General features: G+C 42.9%; 1 protein-coding gene across 8 annotated transcripts in view; it reads right to left on the bottom strand.

Moving 5' to 3' along the window:
- Positions 1–4483: 4483 nt before the first annotated feature.
- Positions 4484–15089, bottom strand: part of TRMT9B (tRNA methyltransferase 9B (putative)) — a 42189-nt gene continuing 31583 nt past the window's right edge. For all 8 annotated transcript variants that reach the window (XM_053255976.1, XM_053255974.1, XM_053255975.1 and 5 more), the window contains 2 exons: positions 13104–13277; positions 4484–11104 (listed from right to left, as the gene is read on the bottom strand). In XM_053255976.1, the coding sequence (XP_053111951.1) occupies positions 10086–11104; positions 13104–13277 (1193 nt within the window). In that variant the 3' untranslated portion in view covers positions 4484–10085. The remainder of the gene's footprint in view (positions 11105–13103; positions 13278–15089) is intronic.

Below are 15089 nucleotides of genomic sequence, written 5' to 3' on the forward strand. Positions count from 1 at the left end.
CTCTGGAGCCCAAGCCATGCCCCTGTGCACGTGATGTCACACGCACAGGTGCATATGGAGGGGGCTGCCGAGCAGGGCTGGACCCAGGCCACTGCTCAGCTGGCTCCACACCTGATCACCACATTAAAAGGTACCTCTTTGCCAAGTTAGCAGGAGATGAGGCTACTGTTGTCACTAATTAAGTTAATGTATTTCAGATGAGAACTGCTATATTCAGCCACTTGGTCACCAGTAGGTGGAAGTTGTAACCAGTCCTTTTCAAGGGCAAGCAGTTGTTGTCACTTGCCTGGGTTATTAACCCAATCTCAGCCAAAGCAAGGAAGAGAACAGATCTGCGGTTAGGTGAGCTCCAAGACTGATCCTCTGGAGAAGGCTTAGAAATATGTATGGTTGCCCATGCAGCACTTTGCCTGAGATCACCACTGACTATCTTACCATCTCCTATAAAGACAACATGAAATTGTCTGCTTAATACCAGACTTCTGACAAAAGATAATAACTGAAATGCCAACAGGCAACCACAGCAGTTTTAACTGTGCTTGTTCTCATCTACCCTTTTGTTCCTGGGAAAATGTTTATGTAGCTGTGCAATAACACCTCCAAATAGAATGAGTACCCTCTAGTGGTAAAGACAGTAACTAAGATAGTCTACATTTTAGAAAACAGCTATGTTTGTTTATGTATTCCAGCTGCTCTCAATAGAAACCGGTGTATCACACCTAGGGAAGGCTGGTTGATCATGTGATATCTGTAAAAACCTCCTGCACTCCATCTTACAAACCGCAGACCTTGGAGCTTTTCCCTCGTACCCAACTTTTTCTCTCCCCCCATCATTTCCCCCTGGCTTACTTAACATCCAGTCTGCTGTGCAGTCTGGAGAATTCAAAAGCCTGCTTGCTATTTTAGTTGAGCCTAATAAAGGTGGTATCCTATTTGGGCAGCATCCAAACTAACAGAAGGTGTTCATGCTTATTGAGCATTACTCTGGATACTACCCTTTGACTTTCAGAAAGTATCTGCTATGTTATTTATTATTTCACAGGAGCTGGTTGATTTAATTTAATTTAATTTAATTTAATTTAATTATTTACTTAATTTTAACCCACTCTTCCTCCAAGGAGCCCAAAGCGGTGTACTACATACTTCTCCTCACAACAACCCTGTGAAGTAGGTTAGGCTGAGAGAGAAGTGACTGGCCCAGAGTCACCCAGCTAGTATCATGGCTGAATGGGGATTTGAACTCGTCTCTCCCTGGTCCTAGTCCAGCACTCTAACCAACTAATACAACAGAATAAATGACACATCACTTTGAGTCAGCAATCCTCAGATGGGGAACAAACTGTGTGTTTGCAACATGAGGAGACAGAAGTTTCCCCAGTCCTAGTCCAGCACTCTAACCACTACACCACGCTGGCTCTTATTTTAACTAAAGAAGCTGTTGAATATTCCAAACCATTGTAGTAAACCACCACCCCCCCAAAAAAGCAAAAAAGAAAGCAAAATCGAGTTACATGCAGGGGTAGCATATGAGCTTATTTTTACTTCGTATCACTTTCATGTGTGATTGTTGTTCAAGCGTTGAACACTAGATTATTGCATGTGGTAATATGCAGAGCCAGCGTGGTGTAGTGGTTAGAATGCTGGGCTAGGACTGGGGAGACCCAAGTTCCAATCCCCATTCAGCCATGAGACTTGCTGGGTGACTCTGGGCCAGTCACTTCTCTCTCAGCCTAACCTACTTCACAGGGCTGTTGTGAGGAGAAACCTAAGTATGTAGTACACTGCTCTGGGCAACTTGGAGGAAGAGCGGGATATAAAATGTAAATAAATAAAGAGTGTTTTGGAAGTCCAAGTATACTATGTAAACTGGATCGCCTTTATCCACATGCCTCTTGACACTCAAAGAATTCCAAGTGAGGCAAGACTTGCCCTTGCAAGTTCTCCTTCAGCAAGGCTTTTTCCTCTATATGTTTAACAATTTTGTCCTTAAGTATGCTTTCCATCAATTTATCCAGCACCAAAGTTAAGCTGACTGGCCTGTAATTTCCCGGATCCCCTTTTCAAAATTGGAGTTACATTAGCTACATTCCAGGCCTCTGGTAAAGAGCTTGATTATAGGGACAAGTTACATATTTTCACGAGGAGATCAGCAATTTCACATCTGAGTTCCTTCAGAACTCTAGGGTAGATGCCATCTGGCCCTGGCAAGGTGTAAATTTTTAATATTTCAAGACAGTTTAGCACATCTTCCTTTGTTACCTCAAACTGGCCCAGTTCTTCAGCCACAAATTGAAAAGCTCAGTTACAGAGAGGTTATATGTCAGTATCCTCCACCATGAAGAAAGATACATTCAGCTTCTCTGCAATCTCCTTATCCTCCTTAATAATCCCCTTCAAGCCCACATCATCAAGGTGACCAACCACCTCCCTGGCAGGTTTTCTACTTCTCATATATGTACTGTAAAGAAATTTTTTTTTCTATTCCCCTTGACAATTCTAGCTATATTTTCCATTTTCTGAAGGAAGTCTTCTTCCCTTTTATAGCTTCCCTGACTCTACTTGTTAGCCATGCTGGCATCCTCCTGAACTTGATGGTACCTTTCCTACTTCTTGGTATACATACCAACTGAGTATCTAGTATTGTGGTTTTAAATAAGTTCCATGCTTTCTGGAGTGATTTGACCCTCCTGACTTTCCCTTTCAACTTCCTTTTTACCAGTCCCCTCATTTCTGAGAAGTTTCTTCTTCTGAAGTCCAATGCATCTGTGTTTGACTTCCTTGACAATTCTCCACTTACATATATGCTGAATTGGATCACACTATGGTCACTGCTCCCCAATGGTTTGGCAACTCTGACATCTCGCAACAGGTCCTGGGCACCACTAAGGATTAAGTCCAAGGTCACCATTTCCCTAGTTGGTTCCACAACTAACTGTTCTAAGGCACAATCATTTAGCATGTCTAGAAATTTGGCCTATCTTTCACTACCTGAATGTGAATGAGAGCCAGTGTGGTGCAGTGGTTAGAGTGCTGGACTAGGGCTGGGGAGACTCGAGTTCAAATCCCCATTCAGCCATAATACTAGCTGGGTGACTCTGGGCCAGTCACTTCTCTCTCAGCCTAGCCTACTTCACACGGTTGTTGTGAAAGAGAAACTTAAGTATGTAGTACACCGCTCTGGGCTTCTTGGAGGAAGAGCGGGATATAAATGTAATAATAAAATATTAATAATAATAATAAATTTACCCAGTCTCTGTCTGGGTATTTGAAGTCACCCATAATCCCTGCCCTATCTCTCTTTGATAGCTCTCTTATTTGCTTCCAAACGTTCGAGGTCGCTTTTGATCTGGAGGAGGGCAACAGCATGTCCCTAGTAACACATTTCCTTTCGATCATCATATTGTCACCCATTATGATTCTGTGGAGGACTCCGATCCACCTAGGTTTTCTAGCTTGTTGGAATCTATCCCTTCTTTATTATACAGTGCTACTCCAACCCCAATCCTCCTCTCCCTGTCTCTTCTGTAGAGTTTGTATCCAGGAATAATAGTGTCCTACCACCGTTTCACCAGATTTCTGTTACACCCACTATATCTATGTTTTAATTAGTAACCAGTCACTTCAGCTCACCCATCTTCGCTCAGAGGTTTCTGGCATTGGTATATATCTCCTTGAATCAAAAGCATTTCAAGGTTCAGGTTTCCCTCCGCCCTGTTTTTCCCCCAGAATCATTGAATTGGTTGCCTACTAATAGATTTGCCACTGGAAAAATCAGTACTTTATTGTCTTAATGCATAATATTGCATTCACATGAAGCACTTTTGCCATCCGGGAACTCTCATTTCATTATAGTTATCCTAAACTGCTTAAATTTTAGTACTCAGGTGATAGGAAGGATTAAGGCTCTGGTTCTCAGCAGACTAAGTCCCTAAGTGGGACCTGTAATTAAGCATGCCTAGGATCCAGCTGGGAGAGATTTAAGTCAAAAACCACTTATCCTATCTTCCGGACCAGAAACAACAAATACAGCCCATGACAAAGAAAATGAGTTTTGACCCTGGGAAGGGATTGTGGAATTGCACTGCACACATCATGTTAGTCTCAAGCACGGATATGGAAGCTAGAGGATCAGTTGCATCATCCATGCTAGTTGCTTGGTTTCCCCATCTGTGGCAACATCTAGCAATTACCTCCATGCACATGTGGCTGAATCTGCCAGTTTCTCTGCTCCTTGCCAGCAGAATCTACTCCATCCGCTTCACATAAGCAATATCTCTGCTTGAAGCCTTGGGCAAGCTCTGGGTCAGATCTTAGCACTGGGATGCAGATGTGCACATTTAACATGCTTGTCTTCAGGCACAGAGTTTTTCATTGCTGTCTTGGGGGCAAACATTGATTGAAATGAAATGAAGCTTCCAAAGACAACTGAATACATCAAGTCCTCTGATCAAGACAATAAAATGAAAACTTTTGTGCACACACATTTTTATGAGAGACAACATAAATCTTTATTAATGTACCTTGGAATAGTTAAAAAAAACTGAACAGTTAAAATACAACAAAGTTTAACATTCTAATGTCTGTGCAGACAAATCCAACAGTTACAATATAATATTTTGGTACAAACTTTCAATTTACAACCATGAGTAGCTGCCAAACTGAATACAGGGCAAAGGATAACAAGTAATGAACTGACATTTAGGTCTGGCATTTTACACTATCAATGAAAGGTCACACGTGCTATACTACAAGCTAACAAACATAACCCTGGATCCTACAAATGCACTACCCTACAACAGTGTAGAGTCTGGTCATTACATCAATTTTTAATGCAGCCTGCTGCACTTCATGTTGATATGGGTTAAATCGTGCAAAGAAGCTATTAGTAAAACAATACCCTGTAAACAAACCAAACCAAACTGTTCATTAGAATTTTTTAATGACAAATCTCACAGCCAAGAGATTTGCAAAACAGGCACAGGACCAACAACAAATGTCATGTAGCACAAAGAACACACAGTCACAGCTTCAACAGCCTGCTTGTCCTTTTAAGATTATCATTCTCTTGAGTTCAGAAGAAACCAACTTAATTGCATGGTGCAGAAAGCAAATCTCTCTCCATCGTGTAATAGAAACATTTATATCTATAGGCCCTTCAAATGTGATATCATGTGTGAAAGATGTGACATTTGCTATTCTAAAGAATGAGTTAGTTCCACTATAGCCAATGATGTTTTTTTATTGCATGCAGCATATCAAGGCTCAACAGCACAAGTAGCTTGTGATCAGTCAAGGTGGACGGCTTTAAATGAGAATGGTATTGGTGTATATTGCATTCTGAACGTAATTCAAGTTGCTGGTGATAACCTACAAAACCTAAACACCCGTGGCCCATAACCCTTAAAGACACCACCTCCAACCCCATGTCCCTCTATGGTGAATATCAACCAGAATACTCTCTTAATACACCAAAATAGATTTGCAAGGCCTCATTCTTGAAATTCTCTGCTTCTAGAGATTCAGCAAAGCCAAGCTGTGCATCTTTATGAAGTAGTTTAAGACATTTAAATTGGCTGTTAGTGCCAAGGACAGGGAAGAAAGAATGGAATAATTACTCTACTGTTGCCCAGTCTACGCTCATAGGATAGGGTAGGCTGGGTCAAATAAATACATACAGACATACAAACCTTAACACTGTCATGAATCCCATATTCTAGACTGAGACTAGCCAATGGCACTGGGGTCATTTGTCAGGCTGCTCCACTGCTTTGCAAGATGTTGCAGACGTGGCTTGAAAGGCAGAAGTCTGGACCAGGGACAGGCATCAAAGGGTGAGTCCCCACTGACAGGGACAGCTGTGCAAGAAGTGGATGCCCAAGCAACTAACTCTACTGCTTCTTGAGTTTCAGGATAATGTGCAAAGCAGAAGCTGTGCATATCCACAGCGAGGTGTGGGAGAATTGTGCAACTTCCCCCTGTGCTTAGAGATATGCAGCTTCTCTTTCTGTAGATTACCCACAGAGAGCATGATGCTCCCACCATCACTTCTTGCTCTTCTCCAAACATGCCACACCACTCAGAAATCCACTGGGAGCCACTCCTGATTTGAAAGGGTGGAACAGAGCACCTGTAATGTCTGACTTTGCAGAATTCACTGAATATCCTAGATGACAGTCAAAGCATGCCTCACTGTGCTTTTTAAACACATGGAATCCTTGCAAGTTATACTGTCTTCATCCTCCACATTTGAATTGGGTGGTATTATTTGCATAAGGCGTGACCGATTTTCATATGGGGCTGCCTTTCATTGCGTCCAATTGCAATAGCATGTTACTAGAGAAAATGTTATTCCCCCCTTCACCATATAGTGACTTGATTGGTCTTGCCAGTAGTTGCAGAAATGCCACAGCCTTCTATTGCATGTGACATCACTAGTGATGGCCACACTACGCTATTACTCCAGTACAGGAGCACTCATTGTGCATGGGAACACCTCCACTGCCCAAAATAATGTGCAGCCCATTCATGCCCGTTTTGCAGTCTTTTCATTCAAGTTCTTGATAGCCATGCACTTGGGCTCTACAATACTGAAGGGTATACGTTTTTGAATTTTAAAACAGGCTATATGGCTATCCATTTCACAGGGGAAAAACCTACCCATTGTGTATGGACTAGACATAGCTTGTGAATTAGAATCTGCAGGACTATTCTGCAAAGGTTAAAATGCAACAGGAGTATTCTGTGATTAATTATGTGGAAAGGCACTAGTATAGTACAATGGAGACTGTAATGCTAGATTGATGAGACTGAATCACTCTTCAGAATGCCCACTAGAGGGCATTTTTGTAACAGTAAATGCTAACTTTTATAAAAGATCTGTTCAGTCTCCCCAAAAGCCCTCAAGTGTAATTCAATTCATGAAAAGCTCTCTTGTTTTGATTAAAAACCAGGCGCTGACATCTTGATTATTAGCGGTTTAGCGCATCGTCACAATGATGCAGGTTTTAGAATATGAAACCCAAATGAATTGCAGCACCCCACTCTAAGATACAAAAACACAGGCTGCCTCACCATTAAGTATTTCCTTGTATTTGTGTTCAGTGCACAGGAAGTACCATCATAATGTACAGGATAACTCAAAATACAAAGCATCAATCCATATAAATTTAAAAAAATGCTCTCTAGGTGCACCATTGGAAAAGACTACAAATTTTTTTAAAAAAACAAACCTATCCACATGAAGTTTAAAGAGAATGTCAGTGAAAACTGACAGAAATGCAAGCTGATAGGCTAGGATTTTAATTAATCTAGAAATTAGTTTTCTAGATTTGTCATTTTCCATCAAATCAGAATTTTTGTTAATGGCCCATTTAAAGGATGGAAGACATGCTGTTAAGGATTATGCAACCCAGCTGCTAGTATGACAACATTTGCCAATGCTGATTTTTCCTGTTAAACTTATTGTATATAATAATATATTGATAGCACTAACTTCATCAAATCATATGAAGCCTTATCTCCACACATACACACACACTTACACTCTGGGGTATTTTAGTGTTTCATAATGATCATTACTATCCAAGAATTGCATTTGAATAAAAATAACTGTAGGTATTACTACTGTTGCTGCCAAAAGTTTCTAACAGACATTTACAATTACCCCTGCTAATTGAGCAAAGAGGCACCTTTTAAAGTGGTGATTCTCTACGATTTAGCTGGAGGAGAGCAACTGGCCCTATTCAGACCCAGCACAGCATCCCACCCATGGCTGTTGCTGGTGTCTGCCCTATGTTTCTATTGAGACTGTGAGCCCTTTAGGGACAGGGAGCCACTTATTTACATTTTAAAAAAAAATTTCTATGTAAACTACTTTGAGAATTTTGTTGAAGAGCGGTATATAAATATCAGTAGTAGTAGTGAGTGCCAATAATGTGCAAAGTACTGTCCAGAATGCCAAGTGCTAGCATACCTGATCAGAGGACAGGGAAAACATGACCATTAAGATCCATCTTACAAGACAAGTGACTGCTAAGAGTCAGTGTAGAAGAGAGTCAAGAGACTAAGAAATCCTTTGCAGAAGCAGCTCATTTTGAGAAAGGATCTGGAAGAAGAGATTGCTTTTGGTAAAGAAGAGACATTCACACCTTTCTTCCCTAGAGGACTCCTGGGCATTTAATAGATGCATCACCTTCCCCAGCTTCCAGATGCAGTAAAGGGAAAGCTTCACCCATGACTAAACTTTTGCTTGGCTACAAAAAGCATTGGAGCCCTACCAGAAAAAAACTGACAACCCTAATAAAGAGGAACTTGGCAGAAGAGAGTGGAAGGAACAGATGAGCTCTAGGGTATGAAGCAAATTAATGTATCCGTGCTGCTAACTGGAATATCCAACTTAAAGCTCAGTGCACTCTTTCTTTAAAGAGACTAGTAAGTAACATGACTGACCTGCTGAAGAATACTGAGTAGATATCATTAAGTATCCTGTAAATCACAAACTGCTCACACGCTAATCACCAATGCCTGATTAGTATTATTCACCAAGCACCAAGAACAATGCAGCACTGACTGGGGTCTGCTATCCCTCGTAAGTAGAGCACGTGGCACGGTACCTATTTGCCTCAGTGGCACAAACATGTGAAGAACTGCAGCTCAAAGGTATGAGCTCTTCGACTCTACATTCCAGGATCTTTTGCACAGAGCTACTTGCCTTCCTTTAGAGAAATGGTGCCTCCCAATTCCATCTCAATGCTCCGGGGGGGGGGGAGGGGGATCCAACTATAAAGAAAAAGCACTGTATCCTTTATTCTGATGCATTTGAAGATTTAGTCTTTTTCAGAGGATGCAAACTTTAAAATTTAAGCAAGGTAAGGGTATCTGCTCATGAGAAATGTGAGAAGCCAATAGACCAGAAAGATGCTTATCCTACTCCTGTGCCTGCCTGCCTGCCTGCCTATCTATCTATCTATGCCCCACTCCCAGGGGCTCTCTTACCCCTGTATTTGGGGGCCAAAATCCAGGGCCTCCACAACCCCTGGGGACCCCCAAATCCTTTTAGTCTGCCCTGGGTGGTGTGATTTGTGCCCTCAAAAACCTATGTGTTTAAAAAAGACGCTTAACTTGCAGCAGGGGTGGGGGGCTCCAAAGGCCTTTACATCCAGGCTCCAAAATTACCTAGGTGCACCTCTGCCAGCCCCTCCAGTAGACTACTGTTCGGGGAATGCTTTTAACAGCAGAAATGAAAGCTGATAGACTAGAATGGCACAGTGAACAAAGTGGCAGAAGGCTAGGAAGGGCTGCACATCCCCCTGCCCAGTGCTGGCCATGCCCCCTGAAGCAGCATGGGTCTGACATTGGCACAAAGTGCATGGCTGGCACACATGTGTGAGTGATGAAGGGAGGCAGCCAGCAGCAGCCTGTTCCTGGGCTGCCAGCAATTCTGCAGTGCTACTGATAACCATAGCCAACTATTACGGTTAAAATTTGCATCCCTTTAAAAAAAAAAGAGTAAGCACTGAAACACAGTGGGATGAAAAGGTGCAGTTTCCTTATATAGAGCTTTGCTTTTTGTTCTTGGGCACCTTTTACAGCTGCTTAATCCTCCTTGTTGCCTTGATTTTGCAGTTAAGTTCTTTGCTCACCAACTCCTCCCAAAGTGCTGCTGTGCAAAAGAAATCCAGAAATGTGCAGCCTCATCTGTTTGGAGAGCAGCACATTTTTAAGAGCAAAGGCCTATATTGCAATCTGTGTGCTCCTGAACCAAATGCTACTCAAAGACATGCACATATGGTCATGCCTGCCGTTCAGGACTGACATTTTCATCGATTATTATTTTTAAGTCTTGTTCCTCATCTTACAAAAAGTATTTCTTCATAAAATGCTTAAAAAACACAAATGGGATTCCTAGAAGCAATATAAAATCATGATGGATGTTTGTAAAAATTTGTGCTTGAGCACAACATCAAGTACCCTTTTTCTAACAATGACATCTTTATACACAATTACCATGGATGCACAAGGAATGGGAGACAGACATTGAAGGGTTCAAAAATCTCATCCGAAGCAGTGTCTGAAGCTCTCGTTTTTCAAAGTTGCGCTTGCTGTTGTGCATCGGCTTTCTTCACAATAATGCACCAGTTTCCATGATCATAGCTTGAGCTTAGGATTTGAACTTCGGGCACATTTTCTTCAAGCAAGGAGCACAGCTCCCCCTCCCGAAATACGTGGTAGTAGCGCATAAAGGCTTTTGCATCCTGTCTGTGAGCAGCCTGGTCTCTCACAGCCACAGCAGCATCTACAAGAAAATTACTGGAGCCAACAGATGAAGTCCTTTTCAAGCGTTTGTCTGCAGGAGAATGAGTGTTGCCTTGATGGATGTAGCTTCTGTTTGTGTTTTCTATAGGGCCACCCAGAAATGAGGTTCCTCCATTGCTACCTTGGACCAATGCTGGTGGCTCACCATTGAAATCTCGCAGTGACCTAGAAGCTGTCAGCCATTCCATTTTTTTGCAAGCCACATGCTTCATAAACGCTTCATCATAGTCATCAAGTCCTTGGCGACCTAAATCTAAACTACAGTGCCTTGAGGGCTGAACAGACACGGTGCTACTATTTGTCCAGCCGACAGTGTTTTTCAAAGGCTCCATCTTCTCACTTTGCTTTCTCAAAGCAGTCTCATCTAGAGATCTAGAGGAGAACCATGAGCGAAAAGATCTCCCTAGGGCACTGTAAAATCGGTTTTCTTCCTCTTCAGAAATTTTCACGCAGCAGGCTTCAGCTAAGCAGCCATCAGTCCTTGAGGGATGTTTTCGGTCAAGGGGAATAGGGTACCTGTATTCGGAATTCATTAGCTGGCATGGATGCACCGTCTGAGATGTTGTAGAACCTGCATGGTCACTCTTATACCCAGCCTTACTGGATTCAGAAAGCAGCTGGGAGCACAAGGCTCTGTTCCATGGAACAAACACATCTTGTTTCTCAAAACGCCGATTCTTTTGTTCCATAGCCCAAACATAAATCATCATCTGGCCTCCAGGTACCAGCACCCTGGCCATTTCTTTTATTGCTTTGATGCGTCGGTGTTTTGTGGAGAAATGGTGAATCACTGGGAAAGAAGCAAAAAGGAGTTTATTGTCAAGTGTGTGTGGCGATTATAAAAAAATGTAAAATTCTCCACTAAGAAATCCTCAGTTCTGCAACCTGCATACATTGTGCAGATTTTCACAATCTCTCTTATCTTGCATAGCTTATTCTGCAGTTTTACATATTTACATAATTTATTCCTGTTTTCCTATCCACAAAGGGGGACTAAGGAGCTATGCAGGTCACTGAATCTCTGCCATCTGAACACTGGAAATCTTATTCAGCCAGCAATTTGAGACAAATGAAAATCTTCATCTCTGAAAAAAACAACTCAGACCTGTCTTTCTGCAAACAGCTAATCTTGCTGAATCATCCACGGCCCACAGAGCACTTCCAGTAATGTCAAGCCTTTTAAAGTGATGCAGTCTTTAATATTTATTAAAAATATATGATAATCCAGATCCACATACTACACGAAACAACATGTACCGCACTGGTGCCAACTGTGACAAGGTGTTCAGCCTACAAAGAAGGGACTGTGCACTGCAGCCAAGACTGGCTGGTAACAAACGTTCCCTTGCGAGTAGGTCAGTTTCAGCTCCATCGCAAATCTTCTCTTTGCAGATTAAGCACAGTTCTTCTTGTACTCTGCAGCACAGTAGCACACAGCATTCAACATTTTAAAACAGGGAAATAGAAGCATAGCTAACTCCCCCAGAAGCACAATTTCTGACTGCTCCTAAATTTATTATTCTTAAGTAGGGCTACATCTTTAACCAAATTAAGGAATTTTGAATGGCTTAAGGTTTGGGGTTTGGTTTTTTTACATTTTATATCCCGCTCTTCCTCCAAGGAGCCCAGAGCGATGTACTACATACGTAAGTTTCTCTTTCACAACAACCCTGTGATGTAGGTTAGGCTGAGAGAGAAGAAGTAACTGGCCCAGAGTCACCCAGCAAGTATCATGGCTGAATGGGGATTTGAACTCGAGTCTTCCCATTCCTAGTCCAGCACTCTAACCACTACACCACACAGGCTCTCTTCTGTATGTGGCTTGAAAATAAACTTTTTTGTTATTTTTACACTTAATGAATAAATCGATAGAATATTTGCTTGCATACAGTGTAGCAGGCCACCCATGGAAGGGGGATGCATGTGTGTGGCTTCCGCAGCAGCTGAAAACCTACCCTGCTACAAGAAGGGAGCAGGGGCTGCTGCAGGCACACTACGCCATGCATCTTTACTCCTGCCATTGGGAATAACGGCAGGAGTGATGATGCATGGCTCAGCGTGCAGACAGCAGCCCCCCAGCCCTTTGACAGCAGCGGACACGGGTTCGCGAGTGCTGCAGAAGCCATGTGTGTGCATTCTCCTCCCATGGGTGGCCTGCTGCACTGTATGTAAGTCACTTTATTTACAGAAATGATTCTGCATGTTATATTCAAAGCTCCAATGCTCTTCCTTTTACCCTGCAGACTTTATTAGCACCACCCAGGAAGAAGTACAGGCAATATGCTCTACCAAGGGGAATGGCCTGTGATATCCAAACAGCTGATCTTCCCCCCTGTGAGGACATCAAGTCACTCACTATTCTGGGCAAGGGCCTGTCTCTTCACTGCTCACCAGCAGAAAGCAAATTATTTTGTACAGCTTGCTACTGACAGCTGCAAGCGCACAAAAGAGGGGAGCAGTCCCCTGAAGAAGTGGTTTAGCAGCCTCAAAATGCATTGGGACTTGTCTCCATAGGAAATTATTTCTGCACCATTTCTTTTTTGCTCTACAAACAGCTGCAACAACAACAAAAGGTTTTCTATGGGTGTCAGTAAAAATTATTATTGTTTCTACTCTCCCTACAATGAACGAAAACCAGTGCAGAGGTGTGCAGAAGATATTGAACATATTTCAGTTTTTTTCCAAATATAATCGGTTGCATCCAAAGTTTCCTTCCTCCAAAGGAGGACTGCTTTCTCTGGAGAAAATAAACCTTCAGATACAATCTCCTGACTCTTAAGCTTTCTTACCTCCAACAGAGATGATAGCATTGAAGCACTGACTCCGAAAAGGAAGATTAAGGTTATCACAGATCATCACTTCGCAACCTTTATTTCTTGCAATCTCTACCAAAGGGCCGCAGTAATCGCATCCGATATTATATACCTGGCTGTTGACAGTGAGATATTTTCCAGCCCCACAACCTTAAAAAAAACAAAAAGAAACTTTGTTACACAGGTAGCAAGCAACCCATGGAGGGAATATCTGTCATCATCCCCACTACAGGGATGGCAGAGGGGGGGGAGGGACCCATGTTCCTCCTTTGTCCAGATGTTCAGCTGGTATCCAAGAATGAAATTATGTGTGTGTACATTCTTGGAGTAGCACAGACCACTGCAAGAGGAATAAACTGTTCCTTACATCAATAAAAACCCACTTTAAATTGGCAATATCAGGGAAATGAGAATACTTAGTCAATCCATGCTGCACATATTTCTTTAGAGCAGGAATTCCCAATCTGTGGTTCTTTACATGTTGCTAAGGTACAGCTCCCATAATCCTCTCAATAAATAGTAGCTGGGGGAGATGGTAGTTGTAGTTCAGCATCATCTGGACTACCACAGGTTGGGAAACCTGGCTTTAGAGAATTCTGAGTCCTTTGTTATGACCAGTGAGTACCCGATTTGTAGGGAGGGAGCCCGAAAATGCTTAACTCCCCACACCCGAGCAGGCTGACTTCCTTGAGTGGGCAGATTGCACCAGATGAGCACTAGCTCCTGCCAGTAGCTCCAAGGGTTGGGGTGCCTGGACGAGCCGCCCCGTGCCGCTGCCACCCCGGAGCGCCAATCATCACTGCACCCTCACACTGTAGCTCCAAAAATGCACCACACAAGTGTGCAGTGCCTTATGAGGAGCCCTCCCCTCCCTGAATCTGCCAGCTGAGACTGCTGACACACAATCACTCAAACAGAGAGAGCATTCGCTCTCCTAACCCCGTTTTAAAGGGAGGCATCATAGGCGGGTTTGCCACTGTGGTGCCGCCAGGATCGGGCTCAATCCTGGCGGTTCACACGCACACGCAAAACCAGGCTGGGCTCCCTTAGCCCAGTTTTGCATGCGTGTGTGAATAGCCTCACTGTGTCAGTCCACACAAACAGCTGGGCTCAGTTCCTTGTCTGTGGTGGAGGCCATGGCCAGGAGTGCTTTCTATCAGCTTTGGCTGATTCGACAGCTGCGCCCATTCCTTGAAGAGGATGACCTCAAAACAGTGGTGCATCAGCTGGTAACCTCCCGGCTTGACTATTGCAATGCGCCTTTGTACGTGGTCTGGAAACTTCAGTTAGTTTAGAATGCGGCAGCCAGATTGGTCTCTGGGGCAACCCGGAGAGACCATATGATGCCTGTTTTAAAACAGTTACACTGGCTGCCAATATGTTTCCGGGCAAAATACAAAGTGCTGGTTATTACCTTTAGAGCCCTGAATGGCTTGGGTCCGAGTTATCTAAGAGAGCGCCTCCTTCTACATGATCCCCACCACACGGTAAGGTCATCTGAGGAGGTCCATCTCCAGTTACCACCATTCATTTGGTGGCGACTCAGAGGCGGGCCTTCTCTGTAGCTGCTCCTGGGCTCTGGAATGCACTCCCAGCAGAAATTCGTAATCTTAACTCTTTGTTGACCTTCAAGAGAGCCCTTAAAACCTATCTGTTTGGCCTGGCCTTCCAAGGTTTTTAATTAGTTTTAATTGTTTTAATGCTTTAACCTGGTTTTCAGGGTTTTAATTGTTCTGATTGTTTAATTGTTTTTTAAGATGTTTTAATTGTTAATTGCTGTTTATATTTATATTTCTGTTTTAATTGTTATTGGTTTTAATGGTCTCTGTTTTAATTGTAAACCACCCTGAGCCATTTCAGAAGGGCGGTATAAAAATCTAATAAATAATAATAATAATATGGTGACTCAGCATAGCCCTATTCAGACATGACATTGCACGCACATTTAGATGTCTGCACACA

The sequence above is a fragment of the Hemicordylus capensis genome, chromosome 5, assembly GCF_027244095.1.
Source record: "Hemicordylus capensis ecotype Gifberg chromosome 5, rHemCap1.1.pri, whole genome shotgun sequence".
NCBI classification, from domain to species: Eukaryota; Metazoa; Chordata; class Lepidosauria; order Squamata; family Cordylidae; genus Hemicordylus; species Hemicordylus capensis.